The 23,023-nt window shown below is 36.8% G+C and overlaps 1 protein-coding gene across 1 annotated transcript; it reads right to left on the reverse strand.

The window, feature by feature from the left end:
- Nucleotides 1-5,742: 5,742 nt before the first annotated feature.
- LOC118799792 (myosin heavy chain, fast skeletal muscle-like) lies at nt 5,743-18,601 on the reverse strand. The gene is made up of 39 exons (XM_036559835.1): nt 18,401-18,601; nt 16,869-17,012; nt 16,614-16,770; nt 16,455-16,482; nt 15,999-16,110; nt 15,824-15,916; nt 15,669-15,732; nt 15,329-15,427; nt 15,132-15,235; nt 14,904-15,042; nt 14,701-14,819; nt 14,470-14,619; nt 14,208-14,378; nt 13,456-13,762; nt 13,254-13,327; nt 13,072-13,159; nt 12,877-12,994; nt 12,665-12,788; nt 12,098-12,234; nt 11,724-11,979; nt 11,399-11,641; nt 10,584-10,760; nt 10,340-10,485; nt 10,135-10,225; nt 9,660-10,049; nt 9,250-9,376; nt 9,044-9,162; nt 8,736-8,932; nt 8,459-8,642; nt 8,206-8,371; nt 7,990-8,114; nt 7,597-7,905; nt 7,319-7,522; nt 6,756-6,881; nt 6,500-6,670; nt 6,309-6,413; nt 6,135-6,230; nt 5,914-6,045; nt 5,743-5,763 (listed from the first exon to the last, which is right to left on the reverse strand). The coding sequence occupies exons 1-39, from the start codon at nt 18,599-18,601 to the stop codon at nt 5,743-5,745; spliced, it is 5,814 nt and encodes a 1,937-aa protein (XP_036415728.1).
- Nucleotides 18,602-23,023: the final 4,422 nt, after the last annotated feature.

The following is a 23,023-nucleotide window of genomic DNA, read 5'->3' on the forward strand; positions in this document are numbered from 1 at the left end:
GCAGCTTCTTATATAGACAGATGAATGTTCAGTCAGCACAATTGACTTGCTCTATTTGGGCATGCGTTTTCACTCTGTTTAGGTGTGAATTTTTTGCCCACTTGATGCCTCCACTCCTGTCCCTGACAATGACTCTTGGAGTATTATGTCCATATTCTGATCATTTACCTTAAATAAGGCACCACTTTAAAATACACTTTTTCAAAAACAAATGATTTTCAGCTCAAATTACCTCATTGAGAAATATTTGTGATTAAGGATAATAAATGAGTAAATAGTGTAATAAAGTACTTTAAGTATTCATGTGCTAAATGACAATTTGAAAATAAACCACCAAGTTGTAATGGCAGTTTCTTAGTATATTTAAGGATCTTATTTGAAGCCAAGCTTTAGTGAGTACTGCTACTTGAAAGGTATCAGTTACTGGAGAGCAGACATTGTTTCAGTCTTATGTTAAGCTTAATCTCCTTAATGCACGTTGGCTCTAGAGTAGAGCCCAGTTTAGCTGTGGAGAAGCTCTCAGATGTCTCTGGAATTCTGTTTCAAGGTCCTTGGAAGCCTTTCATATGACAAAGAAGGAAACTTGGGCACAACAGTTGTCGTTCTGTGAACTTGTGAGAATGATGATATTTATACCACACAACAGTCAGACAACAGTTGTCCTGAAGACATGAAGCTGGAGATGTCTAACAAAGTAACTTTTTATTGACTCTGTGTTCTGTCATGAATTATTATTATTTTTATTTCTTAATATTCTTAATATTCTGATACCTCATTCAGTATTTGATGAGACATCAGAACACATAAACTACATGATAAAACATATTTGTTTACTACACTAGTATTTATTAAGTAGTGACCTATTCAATTAGATAAAATGAAGAAGAGTTACATTATAATATACTCACAATTCATAAATATGATTTGACTGTATATAATAGAATCAGCAGCACATATCTGATACTGTGAGATGTTTTTTCCACTCTTTATTAGGATGTAAGACTTATTGGAGTGGCTCCTTCTTTTAGACCAACCTTGACCTTTCTTTAAGGGAGAATGCATGTTGTCACCAAGTGACTAGATATACGATTGAAATATTGGGAGTGCATACTGAGGCGTTCATGAAGGCTCAGTATAGGCATAGGAAGATTGTCATGACAGTTTTCTTATAAACAAAGCACTGTTACGTGAAATGAACTAATTAATTAGAAGAGTAGTTTACCTGTGTATTAAAGAGGCTGCATTGAAAAGGATGTATGGGATTGGAGATACCAGGCAGTGTGTCCAGGTTTAATTTTATATTAATTTGATTGATTCATTTATTTGATGAATGTATGGATAAGTATGGAGGCAAGATTTGATATCTGTTCGTTGTCATTCAGAGTTTTAAGGTTCACTCCAATAAGCAAACTAGCTTTTTTTTAAATAATTAATTTGATGTAATTAATTTAATTATGCATCCTGTTCCTGCTCCCTTAAAAAGTTAGGCTTGTTAATTATTAACTGATTAACCATGAACTGGCAAATACATGAATGTTCGACAAAAGCTTTCGGATAAAAAGTTAATTTAATTTCCAACAAACAATGCTTTTTGAGTAGGCAGGTTGTTCATTCAACTTGAGGACTGTTTTTGAGGGCACTCAACTTGTACAATTATGCACAATACCAGGTTTTCTGGAGCTGACTCCGAATCTCAACTCTGCAAATTAAGTGGATAGAGCTGACTTCTCGACTACACTTAATTTAAACTGATAGCGCTGAAGCCATTGGTAAAGGGACATAGCAGAGATTAAACCATCCTAAATGTAGTTTACACTATTTAGTAGCTACAGAACACAGAGATATAGGGAAAATCCATGCTTTTTGACTCTCCGAGTCACTGGCCAAGAGTCAACCCTGACATCTAGACGTGTTAGAGTCGAAGAAGCGACTCTTTTGGAATCTGCTTCCCTACAACAAAATGATGCATGCAGCTAAAAGTAGTGTTGTGTGGGAAATTTTGCAAGAGGGCAATGTTGTCAGATGTAAATTGTGTATGCTGTATTAAAGTTCAGCGTTGTCTTTGTTGCATTTTACAAAATGTCCAAACTTTTCTCCAAAAGAAGTTTGTAGATTATGTGATTATTTTTTGGATTTGTCAGCCTGAGCCTGCTCCTCTCTCTGCTTCTGCTCGAACTTCATGTTGCTATGATGCTATGATCACAGCACCAGTCAGTTTGTAGATGTTTATTTTCTTATCAGTGCTGAAACCCAGGATGTTAATAGCAGTCTGTGTGTGGTGAAACAGAGAACATTCAGAATGAGGCATATTTTTCAAATGCTCATAAAATTTGAAGTGAAGTTTTACTTACATCTGTGGCAAAGAATTCTTCCACATCTTTTGTGCTCTTAACTGTGATTTCACCCTGGCTGATCATAGGGTATGCACTTATTAAGTTAAGCATATAGCTTTAGGCATATTTCAAATGTCTGTTGAATGAGGTAATATTTAAAGATCTTTTTCAATATCATATCGTATTAATGTGTTAATAGTACTGAGTATACTGGTAACACTACAGTTGAAGTGACTTTTGCATAAATTAATTTAGATGTTCTAAAGCATGTTAAAAATTCCCCAGGACTGGCATATACTTCCGTGTATAGCCATGTATTTTCAAATTATCCTTGTGAGGACACTGTCTAGTGATTTAAAGCAATCAATACAAGCCTAAAAGCTGTTCTTTGCAGTTATTCTTCTTTCCCTTTGCAATGTTTTGTCATTGCATGTAAATCATTGCAAAATAGACAGTTTTGGAAGTACTAAGGTCTTAAGTTTTTTAGTTTAGTGTTAAGGTTAAGGTTAGGGCCAGACTTAGGGACAGTTAAGGTGAATTTAATACATATTTAGTTAAATCCAAGATTAGTATCTATTAAGCATGTACAGTGGGCTGTGTGTTTGTGTTTCACAAAGTAGGTTTTATGCACAGCCACACTTTTGCTGAACATACTAGGTAAAGTGAGAGTTTTCAATTATTAATATTTGATAATATTTAAAGGGGAATTCAAAGTCAATTGTTAAAGTGTAAGCAAAGTCAGACTGTTTTGCTTTGAAATACAAATTGTTTTAGAATTGTTCAAAGTGGTGATAGGAACCAGACATATGAAGAGTTTAATGCCTCTTAAAGTACCGTCACAGAAAGTTATTACATGAAATGTTTATGAATACACTGCCTGTGTAACGTAGGGGCTGAGGCAGGTTGCAAATGCAAAGAGGCTTTATTAGCAAAACCAGAAGGCAAAGTGAGGGTCAAAACAGTAACACAATACAAAGAAAAAACATGGCTTGGTACTCATGTCAAACACACAGAGAGGTCAAAAACTCTTAACCAAACAATGGAGTTTAAATGAAGCAGTTAATGAGTCCAGGATGACTTGCAGTTGTGCAAATGGGTGGAGCCAAGGAGAGTCCAAATGGTACATGACCGTTTTGAGAAGGTTTTGGCTGAAAACAGTACTCAAAACATTTTTTTCCCAAAATTAATACATCAACATTAAATGTAAACACTCAGAAGACACGTGTAGGTTCACTGGTGGTTTTGGATAGTAAAATGGCTATATTTGTGTTGTAGACATCGCAACCCCTGCTTCCTATCACCACCACTTTAAAGAAATCTGAATCAGTAGCTAATCTCTACGGTACACAATTTCACATCAAAACAGTCTCATTGGCTTTTTAATTATACAATTTTTTTTTTTAAAAAATGGTGGAATTCCCGTTGAAATCAGGAAGTTTCATAACAGGCCTGATCATGGGTGTATATAAATGCTACCAAATTTAGGCTATTAATTGTTGCCTTTATTGATGTCTTTGTGTGGTTTGGCGTAGTTCATGCAGGCATTAAAATTGAACAAGTGTAGATCATTCTTCTTAAGCTTACAGGCTTTATAGAAAAAGGCTTTTGTTGCAAATACAAGTAATTAAAAAAAGTTTTAATATTTTTATGTTTTCTATGTCAGACTTTTCATTTTAGAACTTGTGCATTCAAGTAATATCCATATAGCACTTTACCTAAAAGAACACTGAAAAAAGTGAAAAAAGTGCCTGACTCTGTTACAGGGTATATATTAGCAAAATAAAAACTCTATTAAATTTAAATTTGATACATTTTTAACTATTGAGTGGTTTACAACATATTAAATACCACAAGGAAGCATGTCCTTTTTAATGTGTTTTAACATGGAAAAAGCCTAGAAGCCTACAGAGCCTTCAAGCTTATGCATTGGCAAAGTTAGAACCAACCGCCTCTCCTAACTGTACTGTAAGTAAAGTCATAGTGTAATTTGAACACTTCATGAGTTTTTTTATTCTGAAAGTGCACTAATACAATTAATTTAATAATTTTCATACATTTATATTTGATAAATATGCTTCATGTATTTTTGTCGTGTGGAAAAAGCTCATGTGCAGCCCAAAGTCAAAGAAAGATGCTAAACAGACAAAAATGGAGGAAATCCTAAGAAATTAGTAGAATTTTATTTTGTATGAAAAGAGAAGAGAACAATAAGAAATCTGACTTATTTTGAAGTAATTGCACCTCCTTCTCCTTGTCGTCCAAAAACATACAAGTTTTTCAGTCTGTTCACCTTAGTCATTTGCTCCAGGTTGTTAATTTACATAATCTCCTCCCTTGTTTTTGCACTTCAACAGTGTCATGCCCTGAAATGTATGTTCATAAAGTTTGCACACTAAGGCTTCTGTGTCCACATTGAAAAATCAGCTGTAATGGTGTGGAACCATTGTCAGCACAGTAGTGATAGCAGCATAATAGTGCCCAGCATGTTACGGGGCATCGCGCTGGTATGTGAAACTGACCACTGATGAAGGACGATGAATGACACATTTTGCATACTGTAATATGCCTTCTTTGCTGTGGAGAATGCCTGTAATTTCAGGGGCGGACAATTTATGGTTCTAAACATTTGGTCAATTTTGTGTTCTCACCTTTTTTGCCAAATTTGACTTTACCCAGTAGCAGTGCTATGATTCTGATAGTATTTTTCTGATAGTATCCAGTTTACATTTTTATTTTCATGGATCGTTTTCTGTTCTTGTTTGTCTATGCCTGCTGTTCACAAAGGCAGGCAAGTTGCTGTTTCCCTAATTGTGCTAGTTCATTTTCTCACCAACTCTAAAAGAAATATCTCCATTTATTTTTTCCATGTTGAAAAATGAAAAATAAATGGCTAAAAAGTTGTTGTGTTACTGTCTGGAGATATAAGAAATTAATGGAGATGGCAGTATTCCTCTGCAGTGTTACCTCAATTATTGTGGATTTTCATATTTTGAGAGCTCAACAAATTATAGTTATCATAAACATTTCTGTACATCTACAACACATGAAAAATCTGAACTCCTTTTACAGTTAATTTTGTAAAGGTTTCTTCAGCATGTAAAAACTGCCAGAACATCAGCCCCCACCACCCCCACCTATCATCGAGCAAAAATGTTCAGCTAGCTCAGAGCACCCCCTGATAATCAAAAATACTCAATAATACATCACAGTCCCGTTGTACTTATGATTATGACTAGGGTTATGATTTCTTATTCATGGTGTATTTTGTATGGGTATTTTGTATAGGTGATTGAAATTCAAACACTTTATAATTGTTGCAACAGTTTTATTAGATTGGTTTTGTGAATGGACATTTTACAAGAAATGCATATTATATGATTGCTTGTTAGTGTCCCATCTGGTGTTTGTTTTATTCAGCAGATTCCTTGCCCTAAAAACAGATGTATACATTGTTAGTAAAACTTAAAAAAAACAAAAAGCTGTAATGTGAGAGAAAGGAAGTGTATGTCACTAGATGTTACTGGTAGCTGTTGTGTGACATTTATCATTCAGTAAACCTTTTTGACCGAACACAATGTACCTTTCCAGCTTCTCGGCTCTTGGCTCTCAGCTTGTTGACCTGGGACTCGGCGATGTCAGCACGCTCCTGAGCTTCCTCCAGTTCATGCTGCGTTTTCCTGAACCTGGACAGGTGAGTGTTTGCCTGCTCCTCCTGGTAGAGTAACAGACATTACATTAATATTAATAAGGGTTAATACACACAGTTAACATACAGTGTGTCTTGGCAAATAGCAAACTTACAGCTTCCTCAGCCTGTCTCTTGTAGGCCTTCACTTTGAGCTGAAGCTTGTCCACAAGATCCTGCAGTCTAGTCACATTCTTCCTGTCTTCTTCTGTCTGTAAAGGTTATCTTTGATTACATTTTGTTTAATTTGTAATCATATGAATTAAAAAGCTACTGAATTGATTTTGTACCTGATAAGTCAGCTCCTTTACTCTCCTTTCGTATTTACGAACTCCTTTAACAGCATCAGCACTGCGTCTCTGCTCAGCTTCAACCTCAGCCTCCAGCTCACGCACCTAGAATAGATATTTCATGTATGAAACTTGAATCGGTTACAAAAAATCTGTTTTTTCTGTTTTCAGTATATGAAGATACAGCATACCCTAGCCTCCAGTTTCTGGAGCTGTTTCTTTCCACCCTTCATAGCAAGACTCTCAGCTTCATCTAGGCGGTGCTGCAGATCTTTGACGGTAACCTCAAGGTTCTTCTTCATCCTCTCCAGGTGAGCACTCGTGTCCTGTTCTTTCTTCAGTTCCTCTGCCATCATGGCAGCCTAGTGTATGAACCATGTAATGAGTGTTATTTTAGTTAGATATCATGTGGGTCCAAAACAGGATATTTTAGCATTAAATACTCACGTCAGTAATAGCTTTTTTAGCCTTCTCTTCAGCATTTCTCGCCTCCTGGATTGTGTCGTCCACTTCACCTTGTATCTGAACCAGGTCAGCCTCAAGTTTCTTTTTGGTGTTGATTAAACTTGTATTCTTTTGAAAGTGAAAAGAAAGATAATTAATCTCCTGGAGTACAAAAAAACTATTTCCAAACATTCAACCTTACATATCCACTAAAGAAAAAAAAACAGACTGAAAATAAATGAATGAGAACACCAGGGTGAGTTGGGTTGTTGGTTTTTTAACAGAGATGGCTGTCCAAACTCAAAACTGTAAATAAGTCATTCCAAACATAGTTTGGAATACAATATACATTACAATATGTCAAAAGTAATGTTGAAATGGGACAAAAGTGATGTCCACCTCAAATGATACCCCACTCATTGCAGTTACATAAAATAATGGGTACAGTTTGATTTATGATCCTCCTGTGCTTTAAATTATGTGAAATGTACGTAATTGTGCAATAGATCTGTCTATTATGTCTGCACAGTTTCAGAGGATAAGCGAAGTTTTATGTAACAACAAACCTGAGAGTGCAGTAGTGTGACACGCTCACTGGCATCAACCAGCTCTTGTTCAGCCACCTTGCGGCCTCTCTCTGTTTGCTCCAGTGCAACTCTTAGTTCCTCAATCTCTGCCAGCATCAGGTTATTCCTGCGCTCCACCATGGCGACCTGTTCCTTCATTTCTTCCTGTCCTCTAATAGCCTCATCAAGGTGCAGTTGTGCATCCTAAAAGGAATCATCGTTAAACAGACACTTCAAACTTTAACCATAGTAAGAAACTAAACAATTGAGATGTGTACCTTGAGTTGTCCTTGCACGTTTCTGAGCTGTTTCTGTGCCTCAGCAGCCTGACGGTTTGCATGGCTCAGCTGAATCTCCATCTCATTGAGATCTCCCTCCATTTTCTTCTTGACTCTCAAGGCATCATTCCTGCTTCTGATTTCCGAGTCCAGAGTGCTCTGCATGGACTCGATCACCCTCTGACTGTTCCTCTTGATCTGCTCGATCTCCTCATCCTTCTCAGCAAGCTTCCTGTCAATCTCACTCTTTACTTGGGTGAGCTCGAGTTGGATACGAAGAATCTTGGACTCTTCATGTTCAAGTGTGCCCTGAAGAATGATGCTGATGTCAAGCAATATAGTGCAAACCTAGTTCAACCTTTAAACTTGGTTAAAAGTTATGCCCAGTGTTACCTCAGCTTCTTCAAGAGCCGTCTGAATTTCTGCTTTCTCAATCTCCACTGTCTTCTTTGCTTTCTCCAGCTCATGGATGGTCTTTCCAGTTTCACCAATCTGTTCAGTCAGGTCAGAGATCTCCTCTGAAGACAGAGGTAAAGACATGTGATTATTGAAAATGTCAGTGTTCTTAATTATTCAAACAAATGTGCTTATTATATCTGTATAACATACGCTGCAGATTCTTGTTCTCTCTCTTCAGGGTCTCCAGCTGGTCCAGAGCTTCCTCATATGAGTTCTTCATCTTAAAGAGCTCAGTGCTGAGAGAGCGAGCCTCTTTTTGAGCTCCTTCAAGTTCAGCCTGACCTTCCTCACACTTTTGTTTCCATTCTGCCAACACCTGAAAATGTTGAAGAAAATTAGATACAGTGCCAGACTAACCATTGATCATTATTTATTGTGTCATTTTTACTGACTGATGCTTGACCTTATCAAAGTTCCTCTGCTTTTTGTCAAGATTAGCAGCCAGTGCATTGGCTCTCTCAACATCAATCATGAGGTCCTCCACTTCACCCTGCAGTCTCTGTTTGGTCTTCTCCAAAGATGCACACTTGGAATTCACAGCTTCAATAGATTCCTCAGCATCTTGTAGACGCTGGGCAAGCTTTTTCCTGAGAAGGTCAAATTATGTAATGTTAGGTCTTTATTTACAAAACTTGTCTAGTATGCTTACTAATTTGTGTTACTATTCAGCATTTACTAACTTGGCCTCTTCAAGCTCTTCAGTACGTTGAATAGCGTCTGTCTCATATTTGGTTCTCCACTGAGCCACCTCACTGTTGGCCTTGGACATTCCACGTTGCAGCTCAGCCTTGGCCTCCTGCTCTTCCTCAAACTGCTCTCTGAGCAAGTCACAGTCATGACGAGCTGATTGGACAGCATGAGCCAGGGCGTTCTTTGCCTAGAAGTGAGCATTTAAATTTGTTGAAACTATACTTGTTAGTGGAATGCTGCGTGCATATAGAGGGGTTTTTGTTAGAAGTGTATTAAATTCTAGTTTTTCTGTTTTTACCTTGACTTCCTCTTCAATTTGTCTCTTTAGTTCTTCAATCTGCTGGGTGAAAGCTTGTTTCCCCCTGGTCAACTGGGAAACAAGTGCTTCCTTCTCCTCCAGCTGACGGCTAAATTCACCTTGGAAGATTATTGAATAAGTAATTGGATAAGTCAAAACCAAACATAGGGCTTTTTGCACTGTGTAGTTATTTTGACTCTACATACCATTCTCAGTCTGAAGCCTTGCTTTTTGTGCAGAGATGTCATTCAGCTGACGAATATTTTCGTCACTCTTAGATTTCAGTTCGCTTAACTGGTCCTCTAGGGTGCGACACATCTTTTCTAGGTTAGCCTAGATGGATCAGCAAAATGCAGATAATTGAAATAGAAGATAATTGAAATAGAAGAAACTTGGCTTAGTTGGGTGTGGGTGTATAACTCTGCTAAAGACAATAATAAATGTTTAATGCTACATTCTGATTAGTTAAACAAAAAACAATTTGTTTTTTGAAAACAGATTTTAAGAAGTTTCACCTTATTCATTTCCTGTTACTGCTTAGCATAACGAAAGAGAGCACAGCTTTCAGTAATTTTGAATGACATTATATTTTGTGTCCTGATGTTACACAAAATACCTTTGCTTTTGCCACAGCCTCCATGTTACTGGACAGGTCGTCTATTTCCATCTTGAACTCACTCTTCTCCTTCTCCAGCTTCTGTTTGACCCTCTGAAGGTTGTCGATCTGCTCTCCAAGCTCAGCAACACTGTCAGCTTGTTTCTTGCGGAGAGCGGCCGCTGTGGCTTCATGCTGCAGAGTGGACTCTTCCAGATCACGCCGCAGCTTCTGGAACTCGGCTTCACGCTTCTTGTTCATCTCAATCTGAGCAGCAGTGGCTCCACCAGCCTCCTCGAGCCTCTCACTGATCTCTTCAAGTTCCCTGGAGAGATCAGCTCTCTGCTTCTCAACTTTAGCACGAGCTGCACGCTCAGCCTCAATTTCCTCCTCCAGTTCCTCAATACGGGCCTGAAAATGAAAATTTTAGATTTAAAGTTTTTCTATTTCAGAGGGAAAATTTAACATACAGATTTTTTTTCTTTGAAGTCCTCACTTGGAGTTCTTTAATCTTCTTCTGAAGCTGGGCACCCAGGGATTGTTCATCCTCAATCTTGCTCAAAAGTTGGCTTATTTCAAAGTCCTTCCTGTTTTACCAATGTAGTGGCATTGAATGGTTAAATTAATAGCTGCAATGATTTTGATATATATATATATATATATATATATATATATGAATTATGTTTCAAGGTGATATGTACTTTTTGTTTTTCTCTTCTGATTGCTGCTTTTCATTTTCCAGGTCCATTATGGTCTCCTGGGCCAATTTCAGGTCACCCTCAAGCTTTCTCTTGACTCTCTCAAGGTCCATACGGAGTTTCCTCTCTTGCTCCAGTGAACCTTCAAGCTGTTATTTTGGAAAACCAAGCATTTAAGAACACTTAAACAATGACAGGTTTGCCAAACATTCTGAAATTTATGAGATGCTGTTTTTTAAATTCTTACATCGTCTACTTGTTGCTCAAGCTTGCTTTTTGCTTTTGTCAAGGTGTTGACTTTATCTTCCTCCGCTTGAAGATCGTCAAGAGTCTGCTGATGTGCCTCTTGGAGGGCTTTCTTCTCCTTAGTGAGTTTGGCAATACTCTCATCCAAAGAGGCCATCTCCTCAGTCAAGTTTTTCACCTGTATGAAAACATTTCAGAGAAATGTATCAATCCCACATTAGTGTAAGATGTATGTCTTGGCTGGGCAGCTTCGACTTAACCTTTAAAGAAATTACTTTCTGCCCATAGCAAGAGACACTATTTAACCTGTATGTCACTTATCACATCCAGCCCCATTCAGGCATATACATATATATATTGACAAGAGTTGCCAGTTGTTAGTCAGTGTCTCTCCAGTTTCTCCCTGTGCTTTGTTGACAGTGTAGACATCCTCATTGTTTTCGAAGGCTGCTACATTTGCGAAGGACACTATGATCTATTATTTCAACAATTAATGTAGCAATACACCCCAGTTCTTCAGTTGTTGCACTAATGATTTAATCATACATTGCCAATAATTGGATGGTACACCTCTAAGAATGATGGCTTTCTATTATCTTCTTGGCCTTTTTTTAATTATTTTTTTCACACCTTACATACAGTAATGCTTTTACTAGTGTGTAAGGAGGTATATCACTTTGAAATTGTACCTTGGTTATTCTCTTAGGGTTGAAAAATTATTTTTTTGTGTATGCTTTTGTGTGTGCAAGTTACTTTGCAGAAAAGAATGTGCTAAGTTATAGTGCACTGTAGTACAATGCGACAAAAAGTATCAACCTTGTTCTCAGTGGCATGTTTCTCCTTCTCCACTTTAGCCAAGGTGAGTTCCAGATCATCAATGTCCTTCTTCAGCTCAGAGCACTCATCCTCTAGTTTCCTCTTCTTGGCCGTCAGCTCAGCATTGATTTCCTCCTCATCCTCCAGTCTCTCGTTTGTCTCTTTGAGTCTGGCTTCAAGCTGGATCTTGCTCTTGATGAGCCCCTCACACCTTTCCTCAGCATCAGCCAGATTCTCTGTTTCCTATCAGTTATGAAGATTTTTTAAGCATTTTAATGTTATCCAGCATCTCTTGAAATTTGCTAACTTTACTGTAAATACTTACAGCTGTTACTGCCAGTTGCAGGTCATTCTTCTCCTGAAGAAGTGACACCATCTTCTCCTCAAGCTCTTTCTTCTTGGCCAGTGCCTTTGCCAGATCTTCTTTCATTTTCTCAAAGTTCTCTTTCATGGCAGCCATTTCTTTCTCTGTCTCTGCGCTCTTCAGAAGAGGCTTGACCTTGAAGTACAACTTCATCCATGGCCAGTGTTTCACATTCATGAATGAGCGGATGTTGTATTGAATGGAGTAGATGGACTCTCTGGAAATCAAGGTGACCCATTTATTTGGATAAGCATCCAGTTTGCTAATTGCAAATTGTTTTATAGTGTGTTTGCAATTATACATCTGTTCACTTCGTCAACTAAACATAAATGTACCTCCTCTCCATCATCTTGACAAACTCCCTCCTCATAAGGAAGCCACGACACAAAGCTTGAGTCATTGTGACCAGAGTTGCAAGTTTCTCATCTCGCATCTCCTCAAGAGTACCCAGCAGACCTGCTTTAAAGAATACCTACCAAAATAAGATGAAGATCTGTGAACCTACATAAGTTATGTTGTTTTTGTATATCGATATGTCTTGTGTTGAAGCATTGTCAAACGACACTTATTCATCCATATGTATGATTTTAAATTTAAAAAGGAGTATACTGAAGTGTTTACACTATATTGAAACATGATCATGCCAAAGTATGGCACAGAGGCCTTAATGATTGATATATTATTCATGTTGTACGAATTTGTGTTTTACCGAAGTAAAAGTAAATAAAAACGTAAAAATCTCAAATTGCTTACAGAAAAAAAAGACGAAAAAAAAAAACATGCAATATGCTACCTAGGATATACCCTGTGCTGTTCTAAATTATGGACTTTCTCACACTGCTAACACTTCTAGATGTTTTAATTAATGTAAATTTTTTTGCACCTCAGATTTCCATTAATACCTTAGTGTGTCCGAACTTGTACTGGGTGTGGTCCACATCAATGGAGCTCAAGAGTTTTTCCGATGCTTTCTTGTTGTCAATGAACTGTCCTTCCGGGATTACACTGGCATTCAAGACTTTATATCTGTTTTTAAACTGACATATCAGTATACATGATAATCAGGCTGTATTAACTTTAAAGTCATCATAGACATTGAAAATAAATAAATGACCTTTGCTTGAAGTCACCATAGAGGATTCTGCTGGGGAATCCCTTTCTGCAGATTCTGATACCCTCCAGCACACCATTACACCTCAGCTGATGGATAACCAAGAAGTTTTCCATCAGACCTAGACAAGCAAGGATAACATTAGTGTTAGTATAGTGTCTATTTTAAGATGTCAAAATTCATTTGAATTTCACTTGCCTGGAGTCTTGGACTCATTTGGAATTATGCAACGCACAAAGTGAGGGTGAGTGCTCCTCAGGTTGGTCATCAGCTTGGCCAGGTTTTCCTGTTGAGTTTTGTGGTATTAGTAATTTTTTTCTTTAGGCACTTGCATTCTTTTCTTTTATACAATTTATATTTCAATGTGAAATTGTTCTTACCCTAAACAGTGCAGACACTGTCTGGAATGAGCCACCCTTCTTCTTGCCACCCTTCTTACCTTTTCCACCAGCATCTGTAGACATTTAAAATCATTTACCATTGTGATAATACAGTTAGTATTATGGTTTCATGCTGATTGGCGCTAGTATCCAAATGATTTGATTATTATGTATATAGTTTGTGGCTTTTTTCCCGCCTTACCATCAGCAGAAGAATGACCTGCATACAGGTGGGACAGAAGTTTGTTTGCTGACTTCTGGTACAGCTGCACAGCAGAGTCATTCAGGGGGTCTTTGTTCTTGTCCAGCCAGCCAACAATGTTGTAGTCTACGGTGCCGGCATAGTGCACCAGAGAGAAGTGGGCTTCTGCTTTGCCTTTGGCAGGCTTTGGCTTCTGGAAGACGTTACTTTTGCCAAGATGCTGGTCATGCAGCTTGTTCTTGAAGGTTATGTCTGTAGCCTTGGGGAACATGCACTCCTCTTCAAGGATGGAGAAGATGCCCATTGGCTGTTGGTGACAGATTTTGTGTGTAAGTTGCATTTGGTACAAATCACTGAAGTAATAGTTGGATAAGTGGTCGCTCTGTTGCTTAGGCTTTGATTGTTCTAAGCTGCTGACTTGAACCTAGGTGACACTAGATATGACATTTCATTTGGAGTGTTATTTCTGAATTTTGAAAACTTTGTTAAATAATTTGTTAAACCGCTGTCAGTTTTATTTCTTTTACACTAGCTTGTTCATTAAGATTTGTTCATTCAGTATTTTCGTTATTATTGTAATTGTGGATCTCCTTTGATGTGACACCAGAATACTTAGTATATGTTAAAACCACAAGATTGGATTGTGTTAATGTTGTCATTGAACAAATCTTAGGTCAGCTGCTCATTATACATGCTAGAATTTTGACAATAAGTCAAATCAATCAAAGTCCTAACTGCTCTAAATGACTTACCTTCTCAATAAGGTCAATGCAGGCCGCCAGGTCCATACCAAAGTCAATGAACTCCCACTCAATTCCTTCTTTCTTGTACTCTTCTTGTTCCAGCACAAACATGTGGTGGTTGAAGAACTGTTGCAGTTTCTCATTTGTAAAGTTAATGCAGAGCTGTTCCAGGCTGTTGAACTGTTTTAACATATGGATGTTAGTGTCAGTATACTGTTTTGATATAAATGTAATACTGTGTAATGCAAGCAGTATGAGAAAAAGTATTTACATCAAAGATCTCAAATCCAGCGATGTCCAGCACACCAATGAAGAACTGCCTTGGCTGCTTTGTGTCCAACATCTCATTGATACGGATGACCATCCACAAGAACATTTTCTCATAGATGGACTTGCACAGAGCCATAGTTGCGTTGTTCACCTTAAAAAAAGTATATATAGAGTTTTGATTCTCTCAAGATGATTTAAATATTCCTCCCCTCTTTTGTGGTTAAATAATTACCTGAGATACAGTTTGGCCTTTGGTCACAAACTCGTTTCCGACCTTCACTCTGGGGTAGCACAAAGCTTTCAGCATGTCAGCTGAGTTCAGGCCCAGAAGGTAAGCGATTTTATCAGCCACTGAAGATAAATGTTATAATGTTTCTCATTAGGAACTGATGCAAATGCTTCTAATAAAGCCAAATAGATCTTGTGATTATTTACCCTCAGTGCCGTCAGGCTCAGCCTGCTCCTCTCTCTGCTTCTGCTTGAACTTCATGTTGCCATGATGCATCACAGCACCAGTCAGTTTGTAGATGTTAATTTTCTCATCAGCGGTGAAACCCAAAATGTCAATAGCAGTCTGTATTTGGTGAAACAGAGTGGATGGACCATTGAGAATAAGGCATATTTTTTAAATGCTGATAGAACTTGAAGTGAAGTTATACTTACATCTGTGGCAATGAATTCTTCCACATCATTGATGCTCTTAACTGTGACTTCACCCTGGCTGATCATAGGGTAGTCATAGGGGTTGGTGGTGATGAGCAGTGCCTCTGTGTGAGAGGAAAAATAAAGTCTTTAGACCTGATCGGTATTACAGCTAATCTAAAAAGAAATGGCAGCAATAAGACTCTCAGATTTCATACCAAGCAGCTCAGGCTTGTGTCCAGTCATGAGCTGGTAGAAAATGTGGTAGCTCCTCTCAGCAGACAGCTGGAAAGTGACTCTTGACTTTTCCAGTAGATCTATTGATACATTGTTATTCAGTCTTACGTTCCTTAAAATGTACTGTAAATGTACTGTATTTCTTACTTACTGTATTTGTTTTAAAGAAACAAACTATGTAGTAAATTGACATTTTTGTGCAACGTAAAGTGAAGAGACTAAATTAAATTTTTACATATTTGTGTTACATAGTAGATATATGAAAGCATGCTTTACATCACTGCATCGCAGAATGCACTCATAGTACACTGGTGAACTTACAGGTTTCAATATCAGCTGAGGCCAGCTTGCCAGTTTGTCCAAAGTGAATTCTGATGAATTTACCCTGGAAATTCAAAAGATGTTTTATTTAGAATTTAATCCACTTGTGGTTTTCATTTTATTCAGTGAAAGGTGTCAACACTGTGTATACTTACAAAACGAGAGGAGTTGTCATTCCTGATAGTCTTAGCATTACCATAAGCTTCTAGCAGGGGGTTGGCTGCAATGATTTGGTCCTCCAGTGAACCCTAGACACAGGTTTAGTTTTTTAGCAACAGCAGAGTGCTAATTAGTTGTACATGCACTATTCACATGCAACAGTTCACAAACCTGCATTTTGCCAGGAACAGGCTCTGCCTTTTTCTGTCCTGTCATTGCGATTATCGCAAAGTACTGGATGACACGTTTGGTGTTCACAGTCTTTCCTGCACCAGATTCTCCTCTGGGGAATGCAAATACATGTGCTTCTCATTTCATGAACTTTTCTATATGTAGGTTCCTTTACACTTCAGAGATCTCTGAGCGTTGACACAATTCAAGCAAATCAACTATCAGTGCACCAGCATTTATTTTCTTGTGGTTATCAGCTGTTTCAACATATACACTTAAATGTGTACAGAGGAGATGGTAGCTTTAGTCAGTACAAAACATAGTGAAGCTAGAGCTTTTGGCAAATACAGGTTATAAAACATTAAGTGTGTACCATGCACTGTTTACGCTGGTGAAAGCTTGTGAATAAAGAATCCTGTAATTTAACATTTCATACTAATGTGAATCTGCACTTACGTGATTAGGATGGACTGGTTTTCACGATCTAGAGAAATAGTCAGAATTGTTAAAGTCAATGTTGGACACACATCAGTGAAACTAAAACTGGAAACAGTTGACCTGATTAAACATTCTGTAAAACCTGTTTTCCATTGAGGTTGTTAAAAATGATCATACCAGTCAGCATGAACTGATAGGCGTTATCAGAGATGGAGAAGATGTGAGGTGGGGCTTCAACTCTCTTTTTGCCTCTGTATCCAGTCACAACAACTGCATCATATACTGGGAGCCACTTGTAGGGGTTCACAGTGACACAGAACAACCCAGAATAGGTCTAAAAATGTGAATAGAAACAATTCCGGAAAGTCATTATGATGTACCCTCTCATCTATAAATGTCTTATGCAGTCATTTTTCTTTCGTCTAAACTTACATAGATCATCCATGCTGCGTAACGCTCTTTGAGGTTATACAGCACAGATGGTTCACTGAGGTGAGTCATCATGGCCATGTCCTCAATTTTGTCGAATTTGGGAGGATTCATGGGAAACACTTCATCTTCCTTTACTGTGATAGTCTATAAAACGAGGACAGTTAAATGCCACAAAACAATAAAGTTTACTTATTGTACATAGCAATAAACAGACAAATCAAATATACAATTAATAGTAGTATTACTGAATAATCTGCTTTGGCACAAAAATGGTTCTTTATTCAATCAACTCTTCTCTAATAATCTGATTTCTCAGTGCTATTGTCACATTTACAGTGTTGGTCTTGGAGGCCCACTGCCCTGCACCTTTTAGTGTTTTCCCTGCTCACAACACACCTGATCAAACTAATCAGCTCATTAGTAACCCATTATTAATTTAAAGTAAATTTGTTGATTTTTTTGTTCGTCTTATAAACAATAAAATACTGTTTTGAGCAAGAAAACATATTAATAGAAATCATCTTCAGGAGTAATCAGGGGGAAATAGCCCCATATAATTTTTTTCCTGCATCTTTAAACTGAAGTACAAGGGTAAAAATTGCCCTAAACATGTATAACATAACATGTTGCAGTGAATCAGTATGAATAGTGCTAATGCACCAATGGAACAGTAAGCACTTCCAACACCTAAATGTCTTGACATGACAGCATAAATGTGCTCATATATAGATAACAATGTTTGAATCAAAGAGCATTCACCAATTTGGTATATTTTTCAATAAAATGTAATGAAAATGTAATGTATTCTCTACTTATTTGTACATTTACTGCATTTAAGATTAAAAGTTATTTTGCATTCTGATTAGTTTAAAACTTTATTTTCAGTATTACATAAGTGCCCCCATTTCTGTTGAAAATACTCTCAAAATTTAGTTAGCTTTATTTAGTGATAGCCTAAAAGTATAATTTCTGAAATATCACTTCAGTCATGTTTTATTGTAATGTTTATGAAACAAATCAACGTTAAACCCTTAGAGATCCTGATTCTGTTTTGAATGTGTGTGCGCGCTCATTAAGAAACTATTTTAGTGCATCCAAAAATAAAGGCGGCATGGAGCTTCTTTCATACAGTGAGAGAAAACACAGAAAGCAGCAGTAGCACACAGACAGCTCCAATTCCACATGCTGATTGATTTTAGTATGGCCAATATGGACATGCTTGCACTTCAGCTACTCTAGGTGCAGATTCAGATTTTAATGTTAAAAGAGACAAACTCTTTGGATGCATTGTTGTCCAGACAGTCAATGAGATTGGAACAAAACATGTACCAGGCGAGAATCTTTGCGAACAATACAGCACATTGTATGCCTCACAGACATTATTTATGCAATATTAATATTTGATTTATCAGCTTGGCTGTGTATACATATATAAAACCATCAGTAAAGAAATACATACTTTATTCATCAGGTTTCCTCCGATGAATGAAATATGTATGAACTATAATCTCTTCACTGGTCTTTTCACTTACTTTGCCACACAGAGTTTGGACAGTGGCTTTGCCACCCTCTTTACTCTTTAGTGTACCCTTGAGGTACATCTCAGCGGGCTCAGCCACAAACACTGCTGTTTTAGCATCAAAGGGTTTGCTCTGGGCCTCAATCCTCTCCCTTTCTGGTTTCCGGAGGTAGACGGCCGCCGGCCCAAAACACTCCATTTCTGAATCCCCCATGATGTTGTTTTACTGTGAAGACAAAACATTTATTTGTCGTTCTAGAGTGTGTACTCTGAATACATCATACAGCCGGTACTTTACACTAGAATGCTGCCATGTCAGTACCCTTTTATGTATATTGTATAATGTATAATTTATAATATTCCCTACAGTGAAAAGTAGTATGCGCCATTTAAAATTAGACACCTGCACTGAAAATGATATCAATGCAAAACAAAATATTGTTCCTTACCTGGTTTCACACCAAGTGAGAAAAAATGGCAGGCAGGAAAGGGCTGGCAGTATATGTGTACTGAAAAAAAACAATGAAAATTCATGTCCTTTGGAAATGAGATCAGAATAAAATTCACCAGGCTTACAATAAAGACAGATGGTCCCTCACCTTGGCAAGGAGCTTGGGGCAGCCTTGGCTGGGAGAGCCTCTTATATAGCACCACTAATGTTCACCCTGCATAACTATTGAGCTGCATTTGGTCATGTGTTTGTCCTTGATGTTCTGTATTTCTTCCCTAAATGGCATACTGATAGTGACACCATAAGTGGCAGCCTTCCCCTAGTGATGACATAGTCTTTTATCATGTCTCCAGCCTGGGGTGCAAAAAGGACACATCATCACTATTTTAAAAGCAATTTCAGAGGTTTCTGATTATTTTTAGAAAAATAAAAGTGTTCTTAAAGTAGTCTTTATTCATATTTGGATAGTTAGAATTTGTTAATAGCAGCTAATTAACCTTAGCACTTTCTGTTCCTTGGAAAATATTTAACTGTTTAGGGTTCTTTAGTGTTAATTTTAAAGCATGCAGGTAGCATCAGGCTACCAGACTATGTGGTGTGCCTTTATTTTTTATTTAGAATTACTCTTAATTTTATATTGGCAACTTGGTAACTGTAAAATGTCTTTAAGGTCACAAGGAAGAATCTTTTTTATGCGTTTTGGCACTGTAGAAAATCCCTGATCACATTTGGTGAGGCACTATAATGTCACTGGTGTTCTGTTGCATGGTCATTGCAAGCATTTCATGTTATAAATAAGTACTACACAGATTACTGTTGCCAATTAAATTGCACTAATAATCCCAGTTTTCACTAACTTTATTTACAGTCAACCTTATTTGACTGTGTCAGTAAAAGACATTTAATTTTTTCTGGTCACATTTTTGAAAAAAAAAATCATATATAACCTCTGCAAACTGGAATAAGTTAAGTCTACAAACTTTACTTTTGCTAGAGACAGCATAAAAATGCGAATTTTCAATATCAGATAAAGAACAGTAGTTATTTCCAATTTAAATATGATGCTTTACTAGGAAATACATTTTGAATGGGTGCTGCACTTGGTAAACTGGATTAACAAATTGGAATTATGAAGCATGATATCTTAACATAATGTTCTTATTAGGAGTTAATACAGATATAGTAACAACTCAGCAATGCTCTAGGGAACTGCTTCGGAAGGCGGTATAAAAGAGTCATATCCCTCAGTGTTTCCCCTTGATGTTTCTCAGCCTGAGTGGTAGAGCCTGTGATGCAGAACAAGTGTTCTGGAGCGTATGTCATCAAACACATGCAGGCCCAGGGTAGTATCATGGCACATGATTATTTTTAAAAATACTGTGAATACCAAGTTTAGTTTTTAAGAATTGCAATTGTGATTTATTAGGAGTTCCTTTATAATCAGTTTCTTCTTTCTTGTCTTACTGAATGTACAATTCATACTGTGCAAAAGAATGATTTTCATGTTTTTCTATATATAAAAATGTATAAGAATAATGTTAATAGTTCCTGACACTAAATACTGTTAAGACTGTCATGTCCATAAGAAAGCCCAAATAAATCTGCTTTTGATCATTGTGGCTTGAAGAAAGCTATACGTCAGTGATTCTCAGTCTGGGTCCTGGAGTAACACTGCCCTGCATGTTGTGGTGTTTTGCCTACTCTAACACACCCACTTTAAACCAAGAAAAGCTTGTTAATTAGTTGCACCAGGTATGTTGGGATTAGGGGAAACTCTGAAATATGCAGGACAGTTACTTCAGAAGCAGAGTTGAGAACCAAAGGAGCTTTAGTAAGTTAAGAAGATGAATTGCTTATGTTTGCTCATGTTAACATACAGAAAGGATGGTTTGACAGATGGTAACAGGCTGATGGACTGTTTGATGGCAGTTATTTCAGATATGTCAAAGAAATTGTCTATTTCCTTCATATATTACTAGTTTGTGCTCCACAGTTTTAAAATGTCTCAGTGGTCACAAAAACATTGTTCTTATTATATGTTTTGGCACCGAAAATCCTAGATCAGATCTGGTGAAGCATTAAAATTGCATCATTGTTCTATAATAGAGTTTTTTTATGCATAAATTGTCATTTATGTTCTGACTAGACAAATTACTGATGTCGGCTTTTGGCCACTGTTCAAATAATAATGCATAAGGGACTGTTAAGAAAAAAACAAGTATGGTTCTCTTGGAAAAATAGCACAATCATTAGTCCATAGATAAGAATTTTGGATCTGTTCCAATGGCATTAAAGAGCTTTCTGCTCATGTTTTTGAAAACACTTAAGTCTGCAAACAACAAAAGCCTTCATCCTTTACTGTGTACTTAACATTGTCAGGTACAAACTGCCAATAATATAGCTCAAGATTTATTAGTAGTGCCAGACTATAGCAGTTCTTTTCAAATGAAAGATAATATTGCTTGGGCAGATGCTTACTATGCAGTAAAATTTCAGAGGGTCTTACGTGTGATAAGCTGGATTCATAAACTGAAATTCTGAAACACAATATCTCAACATAACATTCTTATTAGGGGAAAAATACAAATATAGAAACTAGCTCAGCAGTCCTCCCAGGGCTTTTCTTTATTCGTCTTCTTGTGGCTGCACAAAAACATTTAGTCATACATCTTATGAGTCTCCCAGTTTTTTAAAAGGTGCAGTTTCTGAAGTAAGTTTCTTTGTTCATTTCAATTCTATGTCGGAGTGTGTGTATTTATTTTCTGTATCTGTGTTTTTTTATTTTTTGTGTCTACTTATTGGTGTGTGTATATATATATATATATATATATATATATATATATATATATATATATATATATATATATATATAACGCCTGGTTTTGATCCTAATAAGAGGTCCTCAATGTGTCCTAACATTTAACATTTAACAATGTTTTTTTATTCATCTAAGAATATTAGGTTCACACTGTTTTGTTGTTTTTAATTGCTTGCCACTGATAATGAACAGGGAGACTTCAGTCATTTTGAATTTTATGTAGTTTGAGTTCAGACCTCAAATTTGCTTAATTTTACTAATTAGAAGGGTTGTCTGAATACTTTTGCACATTTTGAATGTATTGGACTAAACTGTAGCATTAGAGATGTTTCACCATTAAAAATCTGATTTAGCTCTGGCTTAGGCTTAATCTGGGTCTGGGAAACCAATTCCTAGTGTTGTTGGATGCACAGTTGAGACATCTTTAGAATGAAGAAATAATTGAACAAAATTAGCATATTGTTCACTGGCCGCTTGCCATGACTCATCCATTATGCACATTTTGATGGGTACATACAGACCCTCATAACTGTACTCTACTCTAACTACTCTAGAAGTGATTTTACATGAATTAATTTAGATATTCCAAAACATAAAGTTGGAAATACCCAGTATAGGCATTTTCTTCCATATTAGGCCATGTATTTTCACATTAGTTTTGTGAAGACACTGGGGTATAAAGTAAAAAATCTATGCAAGCCTAGTAACTGTTCTTTTCAGTTATTAGTCTTTTCAAGATTTTATCCTTGTTTGTAAATCTTGAATAAGAATAGACTGTTGACGAAGTGTTAAGATTGTGTTTAAGTGTTCATAATGGTTATGATGACTAGTGTCTAGTTGACTGAAAATCAAGCCTTGTGTTCACAGTTTGTAGTAAAAGATAATGCAAGGATAAAGCCAGGATAAGAATTCTCAATCTTTAATCTCTGTAAAATGCAGACCTGTATTTAATACAGCAAACAACATAATTACAGTATTACGTACTGCCATACTTCAATATTACAAGCAGTTATATAATAATAACCACTTAAATCTACCATGTATTTGTTTAACATGTTCTGTTTTACTCAGCTTAGCATTTGCCGCTGTGCTGATTTGGCTCTGTTTTATATTTTCCTAAATAGGGCTTTTAGCAATGGAATGTGATGTCTCACTTAAATGCCTACATATTAACACTAACATGTGTGAAAATTATGTTTTGATAACTTTTTTTGTCACTTGTGGTATTTCATTTAATTTATTACATTTTCTGTCTTGATGGATACTGATTCATTGGAAGAAGGCATTGTTTTGTGGATATGAATTAGATGTGCAGTTCATCAGATGTTTTTATAACATGATTATTTGTTGTTGTGTTATCATTTGTA

The sequence above is a fragment of the Colossoma macropomum genome, unplaced genomic scaffold (assembly GCF_904425465.1).
Source record: "Colossoma macropomum unplaced genomic scaffold, Colossoma_macropomum, whole genome shotgun sequence".
In the NCBI taxonomy this organism is placed as follows: domain Eukaryota; kingdom Metazoa; phylum Chordata; class Actinopteri; order Characiformes; family Serrasalmidae; genus Colossoma; species Colossoma macropomum.

Excerpts from the sequence above, each read along its gene's own strand:
- LOC118799792 (XM_036559835.1), bottom strand. The coding sequence starts at position 18,601 with ATGGGGGATTCAGAAATGGAGTGTTTTGGGCCGGCGGCCGTCTACCTC. Across the intron at positions 11,642-11,723 it reads TGCAACTGGCAGTAACAGCT|GAAACAGAGAATCTGGCTGA; the intron begins GTAAGTATTTAC and ends CATAACTGATAG. Across the intron at positions 7,523-7,596 it reads ACGTGCAAGGACAACTCAAG|GATGCACAACTGCACCTTGA; the intron begins GTACACATCTCA and ends GATTCCTTTTAG.